We start from the raw sequence: 23,420 nt of genomic DNA on the forward strand, positions 1-23,420 counted from the left end.
AATTCATAACTTTGTGTGTATGGTCATCACTCAATGGTGAAGAATCACTTAAAAAATTCTCGGATCCAGATACAGATCCGGATCTTCACCAAAATCTGAACAATTCATCCTCGTCACACAATTCATGTCACCATTGATCCTTGCCTGTAAAAAAAATTGTGAAAATCTGTCTGTACCATTTTGAGATTTCCTGCTCACAGACAAACAGACAGACAGGGGTGAAAACATAACCTCCATGCACCTTCGGTTCCGGAGGTAAAATTGTCTCAGCTGCTAATACATGAAAAACACTGATTCAAAACAAACATTTTCTTTATAACAGCCTGACATGGAACGAAGCCAAATGTGTACGTACGAAATCACAAGAGGGCATTGTGATGATGCAAAGTTATATGTTTTCATAAACACCAATGATATAGTGATAGAAACTCACTGCAAGGGCACCGATTTCTTTTGATGGCAAGAACACTAAGACATGGGTTATGTGGCTTTCCTCACTTCAAAAAGGCTGCCAGTAGCCACAGTAAATTTCTTCCTATTAAGCATAAGCCGTATAAGGATTATAGATTTAGCCCCAAGCACCAAATTAACTCCCAAAGACATGTGACCAGAGTGTGGCAGCAGGCACAATGCTCACTGATGTCGGAGGGCAAGAGGTGGGAGCAGTTCCGTGAGAGTATCCAGTGATGGAGGAGTGAGACCGGCAACGAAAAGCCGCACACTTGGGTTGGGCTGTCCCGCCTGCATGCACAGTCATTCGCATCCTTGTTAAGAATGCCATGTGCCTCTGAACAACGATAATCTCCATCTTGACATCAGTAATACATATCGAATAACTTAACATGAAAAAGTTCTTAAAAGCCACCAAATTGGTTTTTAAGCACAACCGTTTTCATGAGGAAGGCCGTATAAATGGCACTGAGGATAAGAGGAAAAGCTCCATGCAATCAATGGTCGAAAGAGCTTAATTTGATTCGCAAATCTGGTAAAAGACTCGAGTTTGATTCATTGTGCTCTTTTGGTTCATTATCTTGGGTTTCCTATCTCTTTCGTATAATGTGTTATCAAGTTTCTCCACTAGTCCTGATGATTACAGGGGGAAAAAAAATCTTTGGAAGGATGACGGGGTACTTAACTGAGGGTGGCTGATAAACCATAAGTATAAGTTATAAAATTCATTAGGATTTTGTGAAAGAATCTGAAAAGATGTCAGAACGGACATCAAAATTAAAGAGGACTGAAATGTTACAATTGTTTCATTGTTACCTCTGCCACCGCAGATGAATGGGGGTTATGTTTTCACCCCCTGTATGTCTGTTTGTTTGTCGGTCTGTCTGTTTGTGAACAAGATATCTCAAAAAGTTATGGATTGATTCGGATGAAACTTGGCGGAGAGTTTGCGTATGTGACGAGGACGAAATGATTAGATTTTGGTGAAGGTCTGTATCTGCATCCGGCTAGTAGAGTTTTTTATAAGTGATTCTTCACCATTTGAAGATTGGGCCAAAAACTATATACAGCACGACATCTCAAAAAGTTGTGGACGGATTCGGACGAAATTTGGCAGAGAGTTTGTGGATGCGACAAGGAAGAATTGATTCAATTGCAGTGAAGATTCGAATGTAGATCCAGATCAGATAATTTTAAAGTGATTCTTCACCATTAAGTGATAGATATAAAACCAACATATAGCACGATATCTCAAAAAAATGTGGACGGATTCGGACAAAATTTGGCGGACAGATTGCGCATGCGACAAGGAAGAATTGTTGATTCAATTTTGGTGAATATTCCAATGCAAATTCAGATCAAGGAATTTTTTAAAGTGCTTCTACACCATTGAGTGATGGAGCTAAAACCAACATATAGCACGATATCTCAAAAAAATGTGGACGGATTCGGACAAAATTTGGCGGACAGATTGCGCATGCGACAAGGAAGAATTGTTGATTCAATTTTGGTGAATATTGCAATGCAAATTCAGATCAAGGAATTTTTTAAAGTGCTTCTACACCATTGAGTGATGGAGCTAAAACCAACATGTCGCACGATACCTCAAAACGTTATGGACGGATTTGGATAAAATTTGGCCAACAGATTGCGCATGCGACAAGGAAGAATTGTTGAATCAATTTTGGTGAATATTGCAATGCAGATCCAGATCAAGGAATTTTTTAAAGTGCTTCTACACCATTGAGTGATGGAGCTAAAACCAACATGTCGCACGATACCTCAAAACGTTATGGACGGATTTGGATAAAATTTGGCCAACAGATTGCGCATGCGACAAGGAAGAATTGTTGATTCAATTTTGGTGAATATTCCAATGCAGATCCAGATCAAGGAATTTTTTAAAGTGCTTCTACACCATTGAGTGATGGAGCTAAAACCAACATATAGCACGATATCTCAAAAAAATGTGGACGGATTCGGACAAAATTTGGCGGACAGATTGCGCATGCGACAAGGAAGAATTGTTGAATCAATTTTGGTGAATATTGCAATGCAGATCCAGATCAAGGAATTTTTTAAAGTGCTTCTACACCATTGAGTGATGGAGCTAAAACCAACATGTCGCACGATACCTCAAAACGTTATGGACGGATTTGGATAAAATTTGGCCAACAGATTGCGCATGCGACAAGGAAGAATTGTTGATTCAATTTTGGTGAATATTGCAATGCAGATTCAGATCAAGGAATTTTTTAAAGTGCTTCTACACCATTGAGTGATGGAGCTAAAACCAACATATAGCACGATACCTCAAAAAGTTATGGACGGATTTGGACAAAATTTGGCCAACAGATTGCGCATGCGACAAGGAAGAATTGTTGATTCAATTTTGGTGAATATTGCAATGCAGATTCAGATCAAGGAATTTTTTAAAGTGCTTCTACACCATTGAGTGATGGAGCTAAAACCAACATATAGCACGATACCTCAAAAAGTTATGGACGGATTTGGACAAAATTTGGCCAACAGATTGCGCATGCGACAAGGAAGAATTGTTGATTCAATTTTGGTGAATATTCCAATGCAGATCCAGATCAAGGAATTTTTTAAAGTGCTTCTACACCATTGAGTGATGGAGCTAAAACCAACATGTCGCACGATACCTCAAAACGTTATGGACGGATTTGGACGAAACTTAGTGGACAGATTGGGTGTGTGACAACGTTCGATTAGATTTTGGTGAAGATCTTAATATGGATTCGGATACTAGAATTATTTAATTTTTCAGTGATTCTTCACCATTGAGAGATCGGGTGAAAAGCGATACACAACATGATATTTAAAAAAAGTTATGGACGAGTTATGACTAAACTTGGTGGGTGAGTTGGTTAGGTGACAAGAACAAGCCGATTAGATTTTGGTTCAGGTCCGAATCCAGTTCCGGCCTATCAGTGGGATACAAAACATAAACTGTTCAGCCTGGTGGAGGTTTGCGCTCTACCGAGTGCCATTCTTGTTTCATGTTTCATTTAGATGCAACAAAGAAAATTTCAAAAAGTTACCGTTAGACTGTTCCACATAAAAATCTGATGTAAAATTTTCTTTTTCCCAATATTTATTGTCACGTGTAAACACAAGACGCGCTCCGTGCATTCCCACGTTTGTCATGCTTGCCAACTCTCTCTTGCAGTTCAGGTACTACCATCTTCATGGAATGTAAACAAGAGGTACACGAAGGAAGTCTTTTTTCCACACTGGCCTGAGGCTAATGGTGTAACCGTGAGTAGAGTGGCAAACAAATATGAAATCAGCATATCTGCTCAGCATCCATCACCACATTGGCAGATGTGAAAGCAACAGCGATGTGAAGCACTGGAAGTTCTTTTCCACTAAAACTTCAATAATAAGGATACATTTCTCTATATTATTCATTCAGTAATCAAACAAATAAACACCAACTTTCCTATGTCCTTAACTTCACTCAATCGGGCTTATTTTTCACGAACCTGGAGCTATACCCCAGGGAGCTTACAGCAGGGTGTGAGTATGTCATCAATCTGTTCATTTGTTAATATTTCAAAACATTTTTCAGTACCCCATCATCCCCCTCCCACCCCATTCAGGTTGCAGGTAGGTCAATGAGTAATCCAATGATCAAAAGAATAGTCTTTTCAGCCATTACACTGATCTATACTGTAGGATAGATGTTTGTCTATCTGTCTGTCTGTGTCTGTGTCGCCATCTTTCTCAGAGATGGCCAAACTGACCTTCGTCAAACTTTCAGAGGTTCATCAGTGAGTGCCTGTGAGTGTTTTACTCAAAAAAGTTTTGAAAATTTTGAAAAAGAAAATGGAATTGTTTTGGTTTTTCTTTTATTCGCTCTATAGTTCCTAAGCCTTTATAGCTAGCTAAGTGAAAGGTACTGATAATATTAAATGATCCCCTACGCCATTCATTTGTGGGTATAGGGAAGTGTCTTAAGCCCCCAGAAACAAAAAATTGAAACATTTTTTTTTTTAAATAAAATTTGATTTCTTCCAAATGCCACAGGATTAGAAAGAACCACACAGGACAATGCCGGGTACCCCTGCTAGCATTTGATATGATAAGGCACATGGCCATAGGTCAGAAAATTGTCATTCTCCTGCAAAGCCAATGATATACAAATATTGGCAAGGAAATGATTAATAAAGAAATCCATTAATGGTTGCTAAACAAACATTTACAAACAAAAATATGTTGTCACATGTGTATTCAATGAAATATCAAAAAGTAAATGATTCAAAACTCGGAATGCTAACGACTCACTTCATGATGATGATGATGATAATATTAGTGAAAAGTGATATTTAATGAAGTGGTGCACTTGGAGAAGATGCTATTGTTGCATTTTGTACCTTAGGGTATGGGTAGCGGTAGCTGTTGGGATACAGCCCCCCTGTATAGCGAGGGAGCTCAGCATTTGGTACACCTGTGTTGTTGATCACCAAGAAGGCAAGCGATCCACCATTTGGTGACCACCAATGTGCTTTCCGAGAGTGGAGCACCTCCTCTGTGTGATGTTTGCACGCACAGTTTATTCAAGCAAATTAATAACTTCCCTCTTATGATACTCATTTTCATTCCTTCAATTACATTATATTGTCAGCAATGCTCCTTGACAGTATTTATCCGAGCATAAAATGACGGGGTTTCTATAATTAAATTATTTCTTGTGGAGGTTGAGATTTTGCTTGTTGTATGTGGTTTAAGGATTAGTTGAAACAATTTCATTCTATCTTAGAAACAGAGCTGATCAGTGAAAGAATGTGATACACATAGCGCTACACTTACCTTGGTACAGCCAGTCTGTCAATCCACAATATACCATTCCTTCTTTCCCCCAATGCGTCAAACGGGTCAGAGATCCCCCTTGCACTTCCTGGTAGTACAAATTATTTTTGTGTACCAACACCTATGAGTACAAAAATACAAAAAAATATAGTTCTGTGAGTTGCAAATGGATAATCCAAACATTAATTAACAATTAAAACAACTGGAGGTTAAACTTAAACCATCACATAGTCTCCCCTTAACTTGGTTCCAGGTGATCTAAAAACATAGGGGCAATACTCCTGGCGGTCACCTGGTATAATAAACAGTATACTACACTGACTAAAGGTATTTTAAACCAATTTCAATGGTTGCTAGAAGACAGGGTAGCACGTAGAATCATACTAACATAATCATAAAACTTTAAATAAAACAAACAAAAAAATACCTATTTTGGGGGGCAACCTCCACCCCAACCCTGTATACCTCCTCAGACCCCAATTTTTAGCTCACCTGGAACGAAGTTCAGGGCAGCTTATGCGATGGCGCATCGTCCGTCCATAAACACCTGAAACTTTGGTACATCATGGGTAATGAAGCTTGTGGTCAAGTTTCATCGGAATAGTGTGTGTAGTTTCAGAGGAAAAAGCAAATTCATATTTTGGGGGTCAAACCTGGATCCACTTTGACCCCGGTAAACCCCCTTAGACCCCGATTTTTTTATTGCCATGAACAAACTTTAGTCACAACACAACAAATAGAATTTGTGCCAAGTTTGGTCACAATCCCTTCAGCGGTTTCGGAGAAGAATTTGCAAGTGTTTACGGACGGACTGACAGACTGACGGACAGACCAGACCTTTGTGAGGGACATACATCCATACATACACCGGAGGAACAGACAACGCTGTTCCAGACGGCATTGTGCTAAGGGCTATGCCGAAAAATATGGATGCCGACTACATGAGCAATGACGTCATCAATTTTTTTTCTTGACCAATTTATCCCAAGATAATGCTCAATAAATTTCATACCGATCAGATCAAGCATTCGACTTGGCAATTTATGATGTCAAAATGAAGGCACTTATGACATCATCATTAACATATGTTATTCCTCATGGGGGAGTACTTTACAATGAGCCCTTTCAATTTTTTTCCATGGAGTGGTTTTGTAGATATAAAGGTGCAAAGTTTTTCAGTTTTTCCAAGATGGCGCCTGTACCACGTGATGTATGACGTCATAATTATCATTTAAAAAGCTACAGGAGGATGCGCTTCGATGGTGAACATTTTTTAAAATCAATTGGACCAACAGTTGCAGAGCAAGCAAATTTTAAAGGAAATAAACCTTCAAAATGCCTGCGGAAGGGACATACATACAGACAGACAAACGCTGTTCCAGATGGCGCCGGTACCACGTGACGTATGACGTCATAATTATCATTAAAAAGCTACAGGAGGATGCGCTTCTATGGTGAACATTTTTTAAATCAATTGGACCAACAGTTGCAGAGCAAACAAATTTTAAAGGAAATAAACCTTCAAAATGCCTGCGGAAGGGACATACAGACAGACAGACAAACGCTGTTCCAGATGGCATTGCCCTATGGGCTCTGCCGTAAAAAGTAAGAAGCCAAAAATCCTGGGTGACATTGCAACGGAGTAACATTGAGCTTTTAATTGCGGATTTTTTAGAAAAAGTAAATGTATTGAAGAAAGAACAAAGAAAAAAAAACCAATTAGCTCATAATCACAACTTATTATCCATGGAGATGAGCAAGCTCATAATCTTGCTCATCTACATGGATAAGGATGGTACAATGCACCTGATTGCTTGAGAGTATAAATACATTGCAATGCCATTTAAAGTGGCATTTAGTATACGTAAAATACAGCGAAGGATTATACATTTAAATATTTTTACGCAAGATCTCGGCTCAGGGAAGAGCAAAGACAACAAGGTAAAAAGGGAATGCAAATAGAAACTGCGCTCACAGTTGGGTACAAGAAAAGGAATGAATGACAGGAAAAGGGAAGAAACGCAGTAAGCTGCAATTAGGAGGGTTGGATTATAGGTCTGGTTTTTGGGGGTAAAGATCGCATATACAGATGGGGAATGACATGAGAGGTTGATGCACTGCCTGGTTGGAGTATGATTGAAATGCAGATATCTGGAAGGCAGCTCCACAAACGGTAAAAAGAAGGACCAAAAGAGTGCAGGTGGGCTGTATCTCTGGCTTTTTGGAGTTTGACTCGGCTTCGATTCCTGGAAGAACACCTGCATCCGGTAGGAGCTGGAGATAGTTGGATGTCTGACAGAGCAGGATACGCTAAACTGGAAGAGAGGCGATACAAAAACGAAGATGCTGTCAACCTGTTTGCAATGTAAGAGCAATAGGCCTTGTGTTTTGGCCCCTGGAGATTCCAATCATGTTGCAAGCTTTAGATTCTACAAAATCCCAGACAGGTGTGATGCTGCATCACGAGCCAATAGAAGAGAGCAGTATTCCGTTGAGATATGGACAAAGGCCTTGTAGGCTGTGAGTAGTTCTGATATTTCAAGGAATGACTTGGAATGGCAGATGATGCCCAGTCCACGCATGGATTCAGAGGCCATCTTTGCTCTATGGTTGGCCCAGGAGAGGTCGTGTCTAATGGCAAGGCTGAGAAGTTCAAGAGATTGGACTTCTTATCATAGCCGATGATGGAAATAGATATGTGGGCTCGTTTGATGATCCTTTTCGAATGACATGGTGAGACTGTTAGATTTGCTAGAATTGAATTACATGATCCATTTATCAGACCAGCGTCTAATCAATTCCACATCAGCAGAGAGTGATGTAGCTGCTGTCGGCCTTTCGATGGATTGGGGTCTGGTTGTAATGACTTATATTGGGGCACAAGTGACACCATATGGAGTCATCTGAAAAAAGGGAGATAGGTTTTTCTTGAGCATCACAAAGATCGCAAATGAAAGCTGAACTTTGATTTCAATCAACCTCTTTTAAATGATATGAAATAACTTATTTAAAATCAAAAGCCTCATGGATTTCAGTTAATCCATTGTGTGTTCAAATAATTTACCCATTATTTGATGATCTCATTATCTACAATTTTTAAAAACAATTAATTCAACGCTCATGGAGGATCTTTGACATAACTCGCATGCAGGAAGTTCCAACACTCATGAAATAATCTGAAATTGCTGGCTCATAATTCTTGAAACCCAAATTAAAATGTCTTATACTAAATAAGCCAATCAACCTGATACACTGAAATAATAGTACAAATATAGCGTTTTAACTTCAGTTTGTAAAATGTAATTATATCCTGATATAATGTGGTATATAATAACATTTTTGTGATTCCTGCATTGAGTATGCTTTTGGATGCCCCAAAAATCATGCATTGTCATCATTGTCTGTTTGTCTGTGAGCAGGATATCTCAAAACGTTGTGGATGGATTCGGACGACATTTGGTGGACAGGTCGGATGTGTGACAAGGAAGGTTTCATTAAATTTGGATTGAGATCCAATCCGGATCCGAGAATATTTTAATCCTTAAAGTGATTCTTCACCTTTGAGAGATCGGGCCAAAACCGATATATAGCATGGATCTCAAATCCGATGTATAGCATGGATCTTAAAACGTTATGGATGGATTATGACAAAAGTAGGTGGATGAGTTGGTTAGGTGACAACAACAACCCATTTAGATTTTGGTTGAGGTCCAGATGCAGATCCTTGGTGGATGAGTTGAAGGTGGATGAGTTGGTTAGGTGACAACAACAACCAAATTAGATTTTGGTTGAGGTCTGGATGCAGATCCTGGGTGGATGAGTTGTAGGTGTATGAGTTGGTTAGGTGACAACAACAACCCAATTAGATTTTGGTTGAGGTCCAGATGCAGATCCTGGGTGGATGAGTTGAAGGTGGATGAGTTGGTTAGGTGACAACAACAACCCATTTAGATTTTGGTTCAGGTCTGGATGCAGATCCTGGGTGGATGAGTTGTAGGTGGATGAGTTGGTTAGGTGACAATAACAACCCAATTAGATTTTGGTTGAGGTCCAGATGCAGATCCTTGGTGGATGAGTTGAAGGTGGATGAGTTGGTTAGGTGACAACAACAACCCAATTAGATTTTGGTTGAGGTCTGGATGCAGATCCTGGGTGGATGAGTTGTGGGTGGATGAGTTGGTTAGGTGACAACAACAACCCAATTAGATTTTGGTTGAGGTCCAGATGCAGATCCTGGGTGGATGAGTTGAAAGTGGATGAGTTGGTTAGGTGACAACAACAACCCATTTAGATTTTGGTTCAGGTCTGGATGCAGATCCTGGGTGGATGAGTTGTAGGTGGATGAGTTGGTTAGGTGACAACAACAACCCAATTAGATTTTGGTTGAGGTCCAGATGCAGATCCTTGGTGGATGAGTTGAAGGTGGATGAGTTGGTTAGGTGACAACAACAACCCAATTAGATTTTGGTTGAGGTCTGGATGCAGATCCTGGGTGGATGAGTTGTGGGTGGATGAGTTGGTTAGGTGACAACAACAACCCAATTAGATTTTGGTTGAGGTCCAGATGCAGATCCTGGGTGGATGAATTGAAGGTGGATGAGTTGGTTAGGTGACAACAACCCAATTCGATTTTGGTTGAGGTCCAGATGCAGATCCTGGGTGGATGAGTTGTAGGTGTATGAGTTGGTTAGGTGACAACAACAACCCAATTAGATTTTGGTTGAGGTCCGGATGCAGATCCTGGGTGGATGAGTTGGTTAGGTGACAACAACAACCCAATTAGATTTTGGTTGAGGTCCAGATGCAGATCCTGGGTGGATGAATTGAAGGTGGATGAGTTGGTGAGGTGACAACAACCCAATTCGATTTTGGTTGAGGTCCAGATGCAGATCCTGGGTGGATGAGTTGTTGGTGGATGAGTTGGTTAGGTGACAACAACAACCCAATTAGATTTTGGTTGAGGTCCGGATGCAGATCCTGCGTGGATGAGTTGTAGGTGGATACTTATACTGACTGGATGGTTGAATTCAGTGACCAGATATGCAAGTCCCTCTTCAAATTTCAAGTCAATCCGATGAAAATTGAGGATTTTAGCAATTTGGCCTATGTTGACCTTTTGGCCTATGTTGACCTCAAAAATACTTGGTGGTTGAATTCAGTGACCAGATATGCAAGTCCTCTTTAGATTTCAGGTCAATCTGATGAAAATTGAGGATTTTAGAAATTTAGCAAAGTTGGTGACCTTTGGCCGATGTTGACCTTTTGACCTTTTCCTGATGCAGATCCCGGCCTATCAGTGGGATACAAAATTTAGACTTTTCAACCTGGCGGAGGTTTGCGCTCTACCGAGTGCTGTGCTCTAGTTGTAATACGTTCCAGCTTGACTCACTGGTGATATTATATGAATCTGTTGTGAAATTTAACTTCCGTTGATTTCGCACATTTTGTTTTCCTGTGCGTTATAATACCTGTAATGCCTCATATTTAGAAGCAGCGCAGTACCAGGTGATGTTGGTTGCAAGATAAAGAACTGTACATTCGAAAGAATTTGTACTCAGTACGACTCCACTGATGTACGCAGTAAATAAGAAAGAGCAGACAGTCTCAGGGGACATTTCAGCCACGACCCGCAGACATCCTCAACTCTAAGAACCCAGGCCTTTTATAATTGCAAATATAAATTGTCAAACCCGTCCCAAAGGGTTATTGATTTGCTGAGTGAATTTCACATCGCAGTCACAGGTAGTTGATCAGGTGAGCGAAAATTGATTGCTCCGCTACCAATTGCGAGCGAGATGAATAGTTGGGTTATAAAGATATATGTAGGCCTCCACCCAGGTACTACACCATCTTTCTTTACCCCTGATGTTTACCAAGGGAGTGGTGAATGTGGTTGACACCATACTGATGGTGGTGTACTGATGGTCTCGGCTACATCTTGAATGCTCTAGCTGTAGGCCGACAATGCTGACAGAAATTGTAGTGTTTATCTTGCACCATTAAATATACAAAAGGCCAATTTAAGATTTAGAAACACCAATCCTGTCCTGCCTTGATGAGGTGAGCACTGGACATGAATATGAGATAAAATGGGCGACGTACCGGGACATATCTGGTGGTAGTTCACCACACGGACATGGAATTTTCCTGGGATAATACTGTTTTTAAAGGCAGCACAGGCCTATCAGATGGTATAGCTATAAGCATTTCCTCCAAGAGGATGGTGCATATTATATGGTGTAAACAATTTTACCTGTAAAGCACCTGGCCGATTGATTATAGTTGCATACTAGCAAGTGAGCAATCACACACAGATTACAAAGGTTATATGCACTATGTAATGATCCTGCAAGTACTTGGTTGATATTAACTAAAAACTGCCATTTTGATGCTGCTATCAGGAAACAAGTGGAAGGAATGTATGGAGACAAAAGGTCTGAAGGTGAATATCGGAAAGACGAAGGTGATGGCAAGTGGTAAAGCATGTGGTGAGGTGGAAAGAACTGGGAAGTGGCCCTGTGCTGTGTGCAGGAAGGGTGTCGGAGTGAACTCCATTCAATGTACAATGCGCGCTGAGTGGGTTCATCAAAAATGTAGTGGTCTGAGAGGGTCATTTACCAGTGTGGCAGCTACATTCAAATGTAAGGTGTGCACAGAGGGAGCTGCAGATGGGGGAAATGTTGAGTTGGATCTTGGAGACGGCATGAAGCTGGAAGGTGTGAAAACATTTTGCTACCTCCGAGACATGCTGAATGGAGAAGGTGGATCAGACTCGGCAATGGTTGCTCGAGTGAGATGTGCATGGAAAAGGTTTCGGGAACTGAGTGGCGTGCTGATGAGGAGGAGAGTGTCGCTGAAGCTGAAGGGAAAGGTGTATGCTGCATGTGTGAGAAGTGTTATGATTTATGGGAGCGAGACATGGGTAATGAACGTAGAGCAGCAACGAAGGCTGGAAAGGGTGGAAATGCGAATGGTTCGACGGATGTGCGGAGTATCGTTGAGAGAGAGGAAGACAAATGATGAATTGTGAAAGATGATGGGAATAGAGCCTGTGATTGATGCTGTGAAGAGGAACAGGTTGTGATGGATTGATCATATGTTGAGGAAGGATGAAAGTGACTGGTTGAGAAGAGAGATCGAAATGAATGTAAAAGGAAGTAGAGGACGGGGAAGACTGAGAAATACTTGGCTAAAGATGGTGGAAGAAGAAATGAGGGCAAGGGGGTTAACAAGGGGAGATGTAGAAAATAGGAAAAAATGGAGAAGATAGTCATGGGGACCGCAAGGCTAACCCCTGCTCCAGCAGGGAAAATGGCCTTAAAATGCCTGTTGTTGTTGTTGTTGTATCAGGGGATGCTGGATCTTTGCATACTGTTCTTTGAGTGGGAATATAAATACAGCTGTGTCTATTTACATTAAGGACAGTAAACATTTCAGGGTCGTTTTTTGCAAAGAGTTAGTTTGTTTCGGCCATTACCTCAGTCAAATTCGTTGCTTATGGTGAACTGTGTAATTAGCCAAAACTGCAGTAAGTGGGGGGCAGAGAGTAGTGATATTAAGGAACTACTTTATTAGGTCTGTTGCGTGTATGTATGCATGTGCCAGATATGGCTTGCCCACTTCCTGTACACTAATGGTGATATGAAGTAAACCATTCAGAGACTTTATTCTGCCCTCCGACATTTGTATTATATTCATCTCAATCCTCAACAAAGTACGTATCACCTCAGGTATGGCAGAGTTGGGAGGGGTCGTATGGGAATATGTCAAAGTTGCCTCCTTTCATGTCAAGGTTGCCTTGAATTTCATTTTGAAGATATCTATGAGATATATGAGCAATCAAATCGCAAAACAAGAATAGATACTATGAACGAGATAATCATGCCTTAATTACTACATCAAGCTATTCTCATAACAAAAGACAAGTCACAAATGATTTTTTTTTTTTTTTGTATAATTTTTATGTCAAACGTGCCTTAGGATGTTGAATGAATAAACGCACATGCCAATAAGGCGTGCAAACACTCCAATTTTTAGCCTAAGTGTGTGTGCTTTGAATGCCCTTTCACAAAAAGGATATATATATAACATTCTTTTATAAAAAGGAACATTAGTTGACACACACATATATATATATATATATATATATATATATATATATATATATATATATATATATATATATATATATATATATATATATATATATATATATATATATACTTATAAAAAAAGGACATTACTTCATATATATATATTTTTATTTTTTTATATAGAGGTTGTCCAACAGTCCGCTGATGCAGCAGTAGAGGTACTGGGACGACTGGAAGGGTTCATGCGGTGGGCAAGAATGGCATTTAAAGCAAGAAAATCGAGGAGTGTGGTCGTGAGACGAGGAGTGGTGGATAACATGCACAGGTTTGAGCTGGGAGGGGAGGTGGTTCCATCATTGGTAGAGGCCCCTGTGAAGAGTTTGGGAAGATGGTATACAGTCGAGTTGAATAATGTGGGAAGAGTGGAGGAGGTCAGAAATAAGCTTTTGAGAGGTTTGAAGAGGATCGATGGATGTGGTTTGCCAGGTAAGTTGAAGGTATGGTGTTTGAAGTTTGGGTTGATGCCACGAGTATTGTGGCCATTGATGATGTATGATATTGCAATTGGGCATGTAGAGAGGATGGAGGTTGTGATGAGCGGGTTTGTGAGGAGGTGGTTGGGAGTGCCACGCTGTTTGACGAACATTGCCTTTTATGGTCAGGGTGGAAAACTCCAGTTTCCCTTGACATCATTACCCGAAGAGTTTAAGGTGTTGAGGGTGCGGGAGTTCATGATGTTGCGGGATTCAAGTTATGCAGTGGTAAAGAATGCTCTCCCAGAGAAGAAGGGAAGTCGGAAGTGGATTGCAAGAGCAGAGGTGGACGAGATGGAGGAGCGGTTGCAACAGGAGGAGGTCATGGGGATGGTACAGCATGGGAAGCATGGCTTGGGGTGGATGGAGCATGAGCGATGGGGAAAGGCATGTGTGAAAGAGAGGAGGAAGATGGTTGAGTGGGAGGTGAGAAGAAAGGAAGAGGAGGGGAGATATGTGAAAGCAGTCGGTCAGGCACAGCAAGGTGCTTGGACTAATTAGGAAGGTGTGCGGGTGAGGATATTGAAGTGGCAAGAGATTTGGAGGATGGAGCCAATATTGTTGAATTTCCAGTTGAGGGCAACGTATGATGTGCTTCCGTCACCAGTAAACTTGAGATTGTGGGGGTTGTTGCAGGAGGAGAGATGTTATTTGTGTGAAGGTGTGGGAATGGTGCAGCATGCACTGAGTGCATGTTCAGTAGGATTGGCAGCAGGAAGATACAGGTGGCGACATGATCAGGTGCTGGCGGTGGTGGTGCAGATGGTGCAACAAGAGGTGCTGAGATTGAGAGAGAGAAGAGTGGAGAAGGAGACTGATGGGGGAGAGGTGTGGTTTGTCAAAGAGGGCCAAGTGGTAAGCGGTGGAAAGAGGAGGAGGTGGAAAGCAAGAGGGCTGTCAGATGCTTGTGATTGGCAGGTGGTGGCAGATCTAAAGCCACAATTGGTATGCCGAGAGGAGATCTGTGTGACAAGGTTGCGGCCTGACATTGTCATTTGGTCAAGTGCAACAAGACAGGTCATCTTAGGGGAGTTGTCGGTACCTTGGGAAGAGAACATGGAGGAGGTGCACGAGAGGAAGAGAGGAAAGTACAGTTTTTTTTTTTTTGTATACAGATTCGAGGCTCGTGAAAGAGCTAACATTTATCAAACAAACAAGCAAACAATGTATGTAAAAACGGGGAGCAGTCGACAAGATGGGGAGAGAAGGGGAGGAAGCACACAAACACAACATTTGAGAGCAGGGACATCGGGAGATGTGTGGGAGGGAGAGGGCCTGGGGGGCGGGGCAGGATAGGTATAAAACGCAAGGACACCAAGGACTTCCAGGAAAGAAGTCGACACCTCAAAAAGTGGATTTGGGGTGAAATTAGCGGGGGCAGAAAAGATCAAGGTTTTGGATTGGGGAAGATAAGAGATGGGGGTGAACAGCCGTTTTAAAGACCTGGAGGGAGGAGTGGGATTGAAGAGAGTGAGGGAGTTTGTTCCAGAGGCGGGAGAAAAGAGGAATGAAGGAGTGAAGGTGAGCAGAGAGTCTTGATTTTGGCAGTTTAACCATAAGAGGGTTGCAGGCAGATCTTGTGCGACCTGTAGGAATATTTGGGGGACAGAGCCCAGAGAGAGCTGGGGGAGCAAGGCCGGAGAGGAGTCGGTAGAACACCGAAAGACCACCAACCTGCCTGCGGTGAGTAAGTGAAAGGCCCTCGGAGATAGCGTCATCGCGGGAGATTCCAATGATTCTGAATGCTTTGGTTTCAACAGCTGAAGACAAGCTTGGTGTGAGGCAGGAGCACCAGCCCAGAGGGGAGAGCAGTACTCCATTGAGCTGCGGATGAAAGCCTTGTATGTGGTGAGGAGCTCAGGTGTGCCAAGGAAGGACTTCGCACGACGGAGGATGCCCATTCGGCGACTGGCTTTGGAGGCCAGCTTGGAAATGTGGTTTTCCCAGGAAAGATCATGGCAGATAGTGAGACCCAAAAGCTTCAGTGACAGAACTTCTTGGAGAGGATTATTCAGAAAGTAGATGGGAGGGTTGTCCAGTCGGTCTTTTCAGAGAGACATCGTAAGAGTGTGAGATTTGTCAGGATTGAAAGACATGTTCCACTTGTTTGCCCAGTCTGTGATTTTGTCCAGGTCTGCAGAGAGTGCGGAGGCTGCAGACTGCCGATCTGAGGGATGAGGAATGGAGCGGCAGAGAGTGGAGTCATCAGCAAAGAGATAGGGAGGATTTTCAAGAGAGTCAGAGAGATCATTGATGAAGACCAGAAAAAGCACAGGGCCCAGAACACTGCCTTGGGGAACTCCAGCCTGAACAGGAAGAGGAGATGAGAGAAACCCATTCAGGGCCACACGTTGACTACGACTAGAGAGGAAGTCCGCCAGCCATGCGTGGGATTTCCATGGATACCAAAGGAGGAGAGTTTGGTGAGCAGAGCGGGGTGCCAGACCGTATCGAAGGCATGTGATATGTCGAGGGAGACAGCTCTAATTTTCTGTTTGGCATTGAGGACCTCCATCCATTGTTGAGACAGCAGAAGCAGCATGTCCAGAGTAGAGTGACCTGGTCTGAAACCAAATTGATGATCAGAGATCAAGCCATTGGAGAAGAGGAAAGATTTCATATCCGAAGCAATGATGGATTCCATGACTTTGCTGATAATTGGGAGAAGGCTGATTGGTCTGTAGTTGCTAGGATCTGTTTTTGCACCTTTTTTGTGCAAAGGCAGTGAGCAGTCACTGTCACAGGCACTGTCACGGCACAAGTCAAAGGCACTGTCACGGAGGCAGTGAGCTGGAGGCAGAGTGCCGGGAGAAGGGTTGGCGAGTTTCATGTCAGCCATTTGAGGTGGGGTGTAGAGGGTATATTGGCAATACCTTTTCTGCATTTCTTGCTAGGCTTGGAGTGTGTGGGACAGAAAGAAGGAGGATGTGTGACAAGGTGGCCCAGGTTGCCTTGAAAGGCTCATTTTGGATATGGAGGAAGTTTATGGAGGCACGTCGAACGGTGTAGGTTGGTTGTGTGTGTAGTTTTTTTTTTTTTTGTAACTATTATTATTTTTTATTTTGGGTATATAAGTGAGAGGGTGAGGGTGTGTGTTTTTGCATGAATTAATTTTTGCATGTGTGTGTGTTTTTGTGTGTTGAGTGGTGTATGATGTAAGGGTAGGTGGTTGGTTGGTTGGTGTTGTGTGTGTATGGGTGTGTATGGGTGTGTATGTGTGTGTATGAATGATCTGGTGTGTTTTGTTGGTGAGTGGTGAATGGTATAAAGGCGGGTCTTTGAGTGTTCCACCATGTTTGTTTGGTGCTGTGGATTCTGGATGTGTTGTTGTTGTTGTTGTTGTTGTTCGCACTGGCTGGGGGTGGGGGTATGTATGCATCCAGGTGCAGTTGCTGCATGTGGATGTGTATGTGCCCCTGCTGGCCCACCTTAGCTGACCGTATCGAGGTTGAAGGGCCGAAACGGGATGATGCTGAGGACCTCGATTGAGAACCCGGTCAGTGCGGCACACTTGTGACCAGGTGTGTTTTGAACTTATATATATACAGACTTGGCATTTAATATGGAATTTTTTTTTTTCTTGAATTGTGTTTACTTTCGGAACCCAGTATATCAATCTGGTGAGTTTCTTTTACACTTCAGTGATTTCTTTGTTAAAAGAACCATGTCACTGATTGTCTGTCGCAGCAAGAAATCAATAACAGGATTATGTCACAGGTGGCGTGACAAAATGTACGGACAGGTACATTTGACGATTGGCTTCACAATCAGATATATGAGGGTTGTTGCGTACTGTATTAGTGGAAAACAACTACTGCATGTCTAAAAAAGTTATTGCCGCTTCCTCTGGAGATGGTCCGTCAACTCAACAATGCTGTTTGTCATGGAGTGGTGGCTTTACGAAATTCCGGCATGAAACAGCGTGCTATTGCTCGGCAGTATGGCATCACTCAAGGTCAGGTGTCAAAGATCCTGAAACGAAATGCTCAGAGGGATGTCCCAACTCCAATACCGAGACCAGGACGTCCCACAGAACCACAATGAGGGATGATCGCCAGCTGCTCCGGTTAGTCCGCAATGGCCGTACCAAGTCACCTAATCGGCTTAGGGCTGAGTGGCAGCAACTGACAAATGTGCCTGTATCCTGAAGGCTAGTCAACCAATGACTGGTTCAAGCAGGCTATCGTGCCAGGCGTCCCCTGAGAAAGCCACGCCTGACCAGACAACACCGCCAGCGCCGATTGCAGTGGGCCAGAGAGCACCGTCAATGGCAGCCAGGACACTGGAATCACGTGATCTTCAGTGACGAGTCTAGATTTCTGGTCTATCGTCAAGATGGCCGTGTCCGAGTGTGCAGACAAGTGCATGAAGCCCACAACGAAGATTGTATAGTGCCAAGAGTCCAAGCTGGAGGTGTTGTGGTGACCGTTTGGGCTGCTTTTCATGCAGGGGGCAAAACTGACCTGGTTGTTCTGAATGGAAACCTGAACAAGTTCAAGTACAGGGCCATTCTGGAAGAAACATTGCTTCCATTTGCTCGTGCAGCCTTTCGAAGAAACTTTGTCTTCCAAGATGACAATGCATGGCCTCATCGTGCTCGCATGATCCAACACTTTCTTGCTGACCATGGTGTAAAGCATATGGAGTGGCCTGCCATATCCCTGGATATGAATCCGATAGAGAACTTGTGGGCAGAATTAACGCATCAAATCGACAACTTGGCCCAGCAGCCAACCTCTGTGTGTGAATTGCAGCAGGCTATTGTCACTTCATGGCAAGCGATTCCTGTCCAAACCTTGGCAAATCTCGTGAACAGCATGCCTTGACGTGTACGTGCTCTCATGAATGCTCGTGGGGGTTACACGAAGTACTGAAATGTCGTTTTACTGTCCGTAATCCCAGTCGTAATTTAACTTTTGTTTGGTTTAAAAAAAAATTGGCTGATGTGCAAAATAAAGAGACACTTCTGGAAAACGTACAGAAGTTTAACACAGTACTGTCCGTGAATTGAGTTTGATATCAGTTTACATCACTTTCGAGGATCAATTCATTTGCTTCGAAATGTCAAATGTGTTTTTTGTTTCTTTTAAAGGTCACATTATCAAAATCTAGAATAATTTCAACATAATTCCAATGAACTTTTGGTTCTAAGTCATCTTGAAAAGTAAGTTCACCCCCACGAAAAAAATATTCCATATTAAATGACAAGTCTTTATATATATATATATATATATATATATATATATATATATATATATATATATATATATATATATATATATATATATACAGTATATATATTATATATACTAGGGCATTGCCCGTACTATATCTATATCTAAAATTATATCCCCCCCCTCTATTTACATGAAATGGTTTGGTCCAAAGCGAACGGCTTGCGAGTACGGTGACAATCCCCCCCCTCTATTTACATGAAATGGTTTGGTCCAAAGCGAACGGCTTCCGGAGTTTGGTAAAGAAATCGCCATCGCGTGCACAAACGCGCAGGAAAGCGAATGAATCGCAAATTCGTTTTTATTAGTTTTAAAACATAGTTTAACGCCAACATAGTTTGCAAACGTGAAATAAATGAATACGCTCTCAAATGTGCCATCCGAGGCAGAGTGTGTCCGCCACGTTCGGCACACGCGATAGTTCGCTGCTCTCTGATTGGTTGAATCGTTTTTTGGACATAGCTCGGTAAGTAATTGTCCGATTAATATGAAACCTTGAAAAGGCACATCCTCGGGTCCCCAGCAATATACCTGGCAAGTTAAAAGTATATCGGACCCGTGGTTGTCGAGAAACAGCGGTCACAGAAAAACGTACAAACGTACAGAGATTACTGGAATTATAGATAGATATATATATATACTTATAAAAAAGGACATTACTTCATATATATATATGTATTTTTATTTTTCAAAAAGGACATTACTTCATATATACTGCATATATATATTTTATTTATAAAAAAAGGACATTACTTGACATATATATATATATATATATTGTTTATAAAAAAGGACATTACTTGATATATATATATATTTTTTTTTTTATATATAAAAAGGACATTACTTGATATATATATATATTTTTTTTTATATAAAAAGGACATTACTTGATATATATATTTATATATATATATTTTTTTTTATTATAAAAAAAGGACATTACTTGATATATATATATTTTTTTTTTATTTCTAAAAAAGGACATTACTTGATATATATATATATATATATATATATATATATATATATATATATATATATATATATATATATATATATACATATATATATATATATATATATATATATATACAACAAACAACAACATGCATTTTAAAATTGTGTTTGTTCAAGGTTATTAATTCCCTGCAGGGTCGGAGCTGCCGTTGGTTCGCTCTAGGTTAGCATTGCCGCCTTTTCCTCTTCCCTTCTTCTTCCCACAGTTGATAGCAAAATCCGTGTTTGGTCGTCGCCTCCTTTAAATCAATTCGGTCTTCTGCGGTCCCTGGTATTAACCGGAGGGATTCGCACGACAATATATATAAAGTAATGTCCGTTTTAATAAAAAAATATATATATATATGTATCAAGTAATGTCCTTTTTATGACAAAAAAATATATATATATAAAAAATATATATATATCAAGTAATATCCTTTTTTTATAAATAAAAAATAGGTATATATGTATATAATATCGAGTAATGTCCTTTTTAATAAATAAATAAATATATATATATATATATGTATATATACATATATATATATATATATATATATATATATATATATATCTATATATATATATATATATATATATATATATATATATATATATATATATATATATGTATATATATGTATATATACATATATATATATATATTTATTTATTTATAAAAAAGGACATTACTCGATATTATATACATATATACCTATTTTTTATTTATAAAAAAAGGATATTACTTGATATATATATATATTTTTTTTTTCATAAAAAGGACATTACTTGATACATATATATTTTTTATTTTTTATAAAAACGAACATTACTTTATATATATTGTAGTGCAAATCCCTCCGGTTAATACCAGGGACCGCAGAAGACCGAATGGATTTAAAGGAGGCGACGACCAAACACGGATTTTGCTATCAACTGTGGGAAGAAGAAGGGAAGAGGAAGAGGCGGCAATGCTTACCTAGAGCGAACCAACGGCAGCTCCGACCCTGCAGGGAATTAATGACCTTGAACAAACACATGATTTAATGTACAAAAAGAAACACGTTTATTCCGGAACCCGAGACAATTAAACGCGACGATGAATAAATAATAATCCTAAATTGGGATCCCACGCACCTCACTTCAAATACGCCACACAGGAATGGATTACGAAAGGAAATATCTCGTCGTGTACTTGTAAAATGTTCTGTGGGTGCGACCCTATCTGTCTGTCACGCGGCCCCGTCCAGCTCCAAGCTCCGAGTCGATCGCACCCGAGGCCCCAGCACCACTCCAAGCTCCAGATGCACTGGGCACCGCTTCAAGCACCGAGCACCGAGAACCGCTCCAAGCACCACGAAGATGGCGAACCAACGACCACCAGGACCTCTCAAGACCAAGAAGGGAAGCGCAGAGACAAGAGACCAGCGAGGAAGCCCAGAGTGAAGAGAAGAGAAAATGTCGTGCCGCGCGTTCTATTATAACCTTCGGGGGTGACCAACCAGTCCCTTCCAGCTTCCCGCTGTCCAGCGAACCTTCTCTCGCCTCACCTCCAATGAACCACCTCCTCCTCAGTTGTGTGTTCGCGCCTCCCGCCCCGATTGGCTGGAGGTTCGCGCCTTTCGTGCCAACCAATCACCCATTCCCTGTGGCGTGGTTATTGCTCATGTTGCTAGGCCAGCCGGAGGTGTGGCCGGCGGCGGCCATCCGGCAGTGCCCCGATCTGGCTTCCTGCCCGTTTTCCAAAGTTGTTGTGGTAAGGGAGGGGAATTAATTAATGTGTGCACTAAGGACCTATCTAAGTGTTTATATGGGTATGCATTGCCATAAGGGACAAACGTTTGGTGACAGGGGGGACAACGAACAAAGGAATCTTATCCATAATCCCTGGACTAATTAGCACGCCCTGCTCCCTCGTAGCGGGGACATCAATACAGCTTATCCCGACAAATCGGACTACACATAGAACTTATTACAGGGTAGATTCCCTATTGCGACAGTCGAATACCTACCTATACAGATCTACCTGGCTCTAGATATTCCTTTACCCCCCAGACATAACAATGTGTGTGTGTGTATATATATATATTATATATATATGTGTGTGTGTGTGTATATATATGTGTGTGTATATATTATTATTATTATTATTATTATTATTATTATTATCATATATATATATATATATATATATATATATATATATATATATATATAATATATATTATATATATATACTTGATATATATATATATAATATATTATATATATATATATATATATATATAATATATATATATATATATATATATATATATATATATAATAATAATAATAATAATAATAATTCATTTATTTTGTATAGCGCTTTTCATGAAGCCCAAAGGCGCTTAATATATTATATATATATATATATATATATATATATATATATATATATATATATATATATATATATATATATATATATATATATATATATATATATATATTGTTATGGATATGAGGATTGTGTTTTTTTTATTGTGTTTTTTTATTATTAGTGCTTTATTCTGGACCCTCCTTACTCCAGTTATGTATAAAGGTCAAAGGGCGTCCCATAATTAGGTCATAAACAATCACGTCAGCCAATCATAGATTTCCCCCTTGTTGATAGTTATATCTTTATTATGTGTATTAGGGTAAGGCCTTGTCTTCCATTAAGATGACACTCCATTGCACCAAGTGAAACAAGATAGATCCCCTTTCATTCCCATTCCCATAATCTCCATTTCCAGCTACATCCCCTCCAAGTCTCCATTGCCAACCGCACTGGGCAGTTTGCCAGGTTTGTTACAGCGGTGGGTTGCTGATTTCGCCCCAAAGCCGCCATTAAGCATGTGCTCAGCTCGGGGAAGAAGGGCGTGCCCGCCCATCGTCATCAAGGGCGGAGCCAGAGGGCCGTGCCGACCAATCAGGGCCGAGGCGAGCTGACCGATGGGCGTGTCCTAAAGGCCGGCGGCTTGATCGCCTGAGGCGCTATAAAAGCATGCGCGCAAGAAGCAAGGACGTTGTTGTTGAGTTGAGTGGTTGGACCAGATGAGCTTTTACAGAAGTGGTTGGACCAGATGAGCTTTTACAGCAGTGGTTGGACCAGATGAGCTTTTACAGAAGTGGTTGGACCAGATGAGCTTTTACAGAAGCAGATGAGCTTTGACAAGACGAGAGAGACGAGTCCTGAAAAGAGCACGCGACGTCCACACAGCCGCAGCAGCAGCAGCAGCCACAGCAGC

The 23,420-nt window shown here is 41.0% G+C and overlaps 2 protein-coding genes across 3 annotated transcripts in view; both read right to left on the bottom strand.

The window, feature by feature from the left end:
* Positions 1 to 23,420, bottom strand: part of LOC137431766 (inactive dipeptidyl peptidase 10) — a 707,001-nt gene that overhangs the window by 190,951 nt on the left and 492,630 nt on the right. For both annotated transcript variants that reach the window (XR_010985336.2, XM_068123461.2), the window contains exons 8-10: positions 5,287 to 5,407; positions 4,851 to 5,005; positions 638 to 741 (exon numbers count right to left, since the gene is read on the bottom strand). Coding sequence is in view for 1 of the 2 variants with exons in the window: in XM_068123461.2 (XP_067979562.2) it covers positions 638 to 741; positions 4,851 to 5,005; positions 5,287 to 5,407 (380 nt within the window). In the remaining variant the exon portion in view is untranslated. The remainder of the gene's footprint in view (positions 1 to 637; positions 742 to 4,850; positions 5,006 to 5,286; positions 5,408 to 23,420) is intronic.
* The window catches only part of LOC144892876 (uncharacterized), a 305,686-nt gene continuing 289,282 nt past the window's right edge, over positions 7,017 to 23,420 (bottom strand). Inside the window, exon 3 of the mRNA XM_078781212.1 lies at positions 7,017 to 7,064. Coding sequence (XP_078637338.1) covers positions 7,017 to 7,064 — 48 coding nt within the window. The remainder of the gene's footprint in view (positions 7,065 to 23,420) is intronic.

The sequence above is a fragment of the Myxine glutinosa genome, chromosome 7 (assembly GCF_964187855.1).
Source record: "Myxine glutinosa chromosome 7, kmMyxGlut1.1, whole genome shotgun sequence".
NCBI classification, from domain to species: Eukaryota; Metazoa; Chordata; class Myxini; order Myxiniformes; family Myxinidae; genus Myxine; species Myxine glutinosa.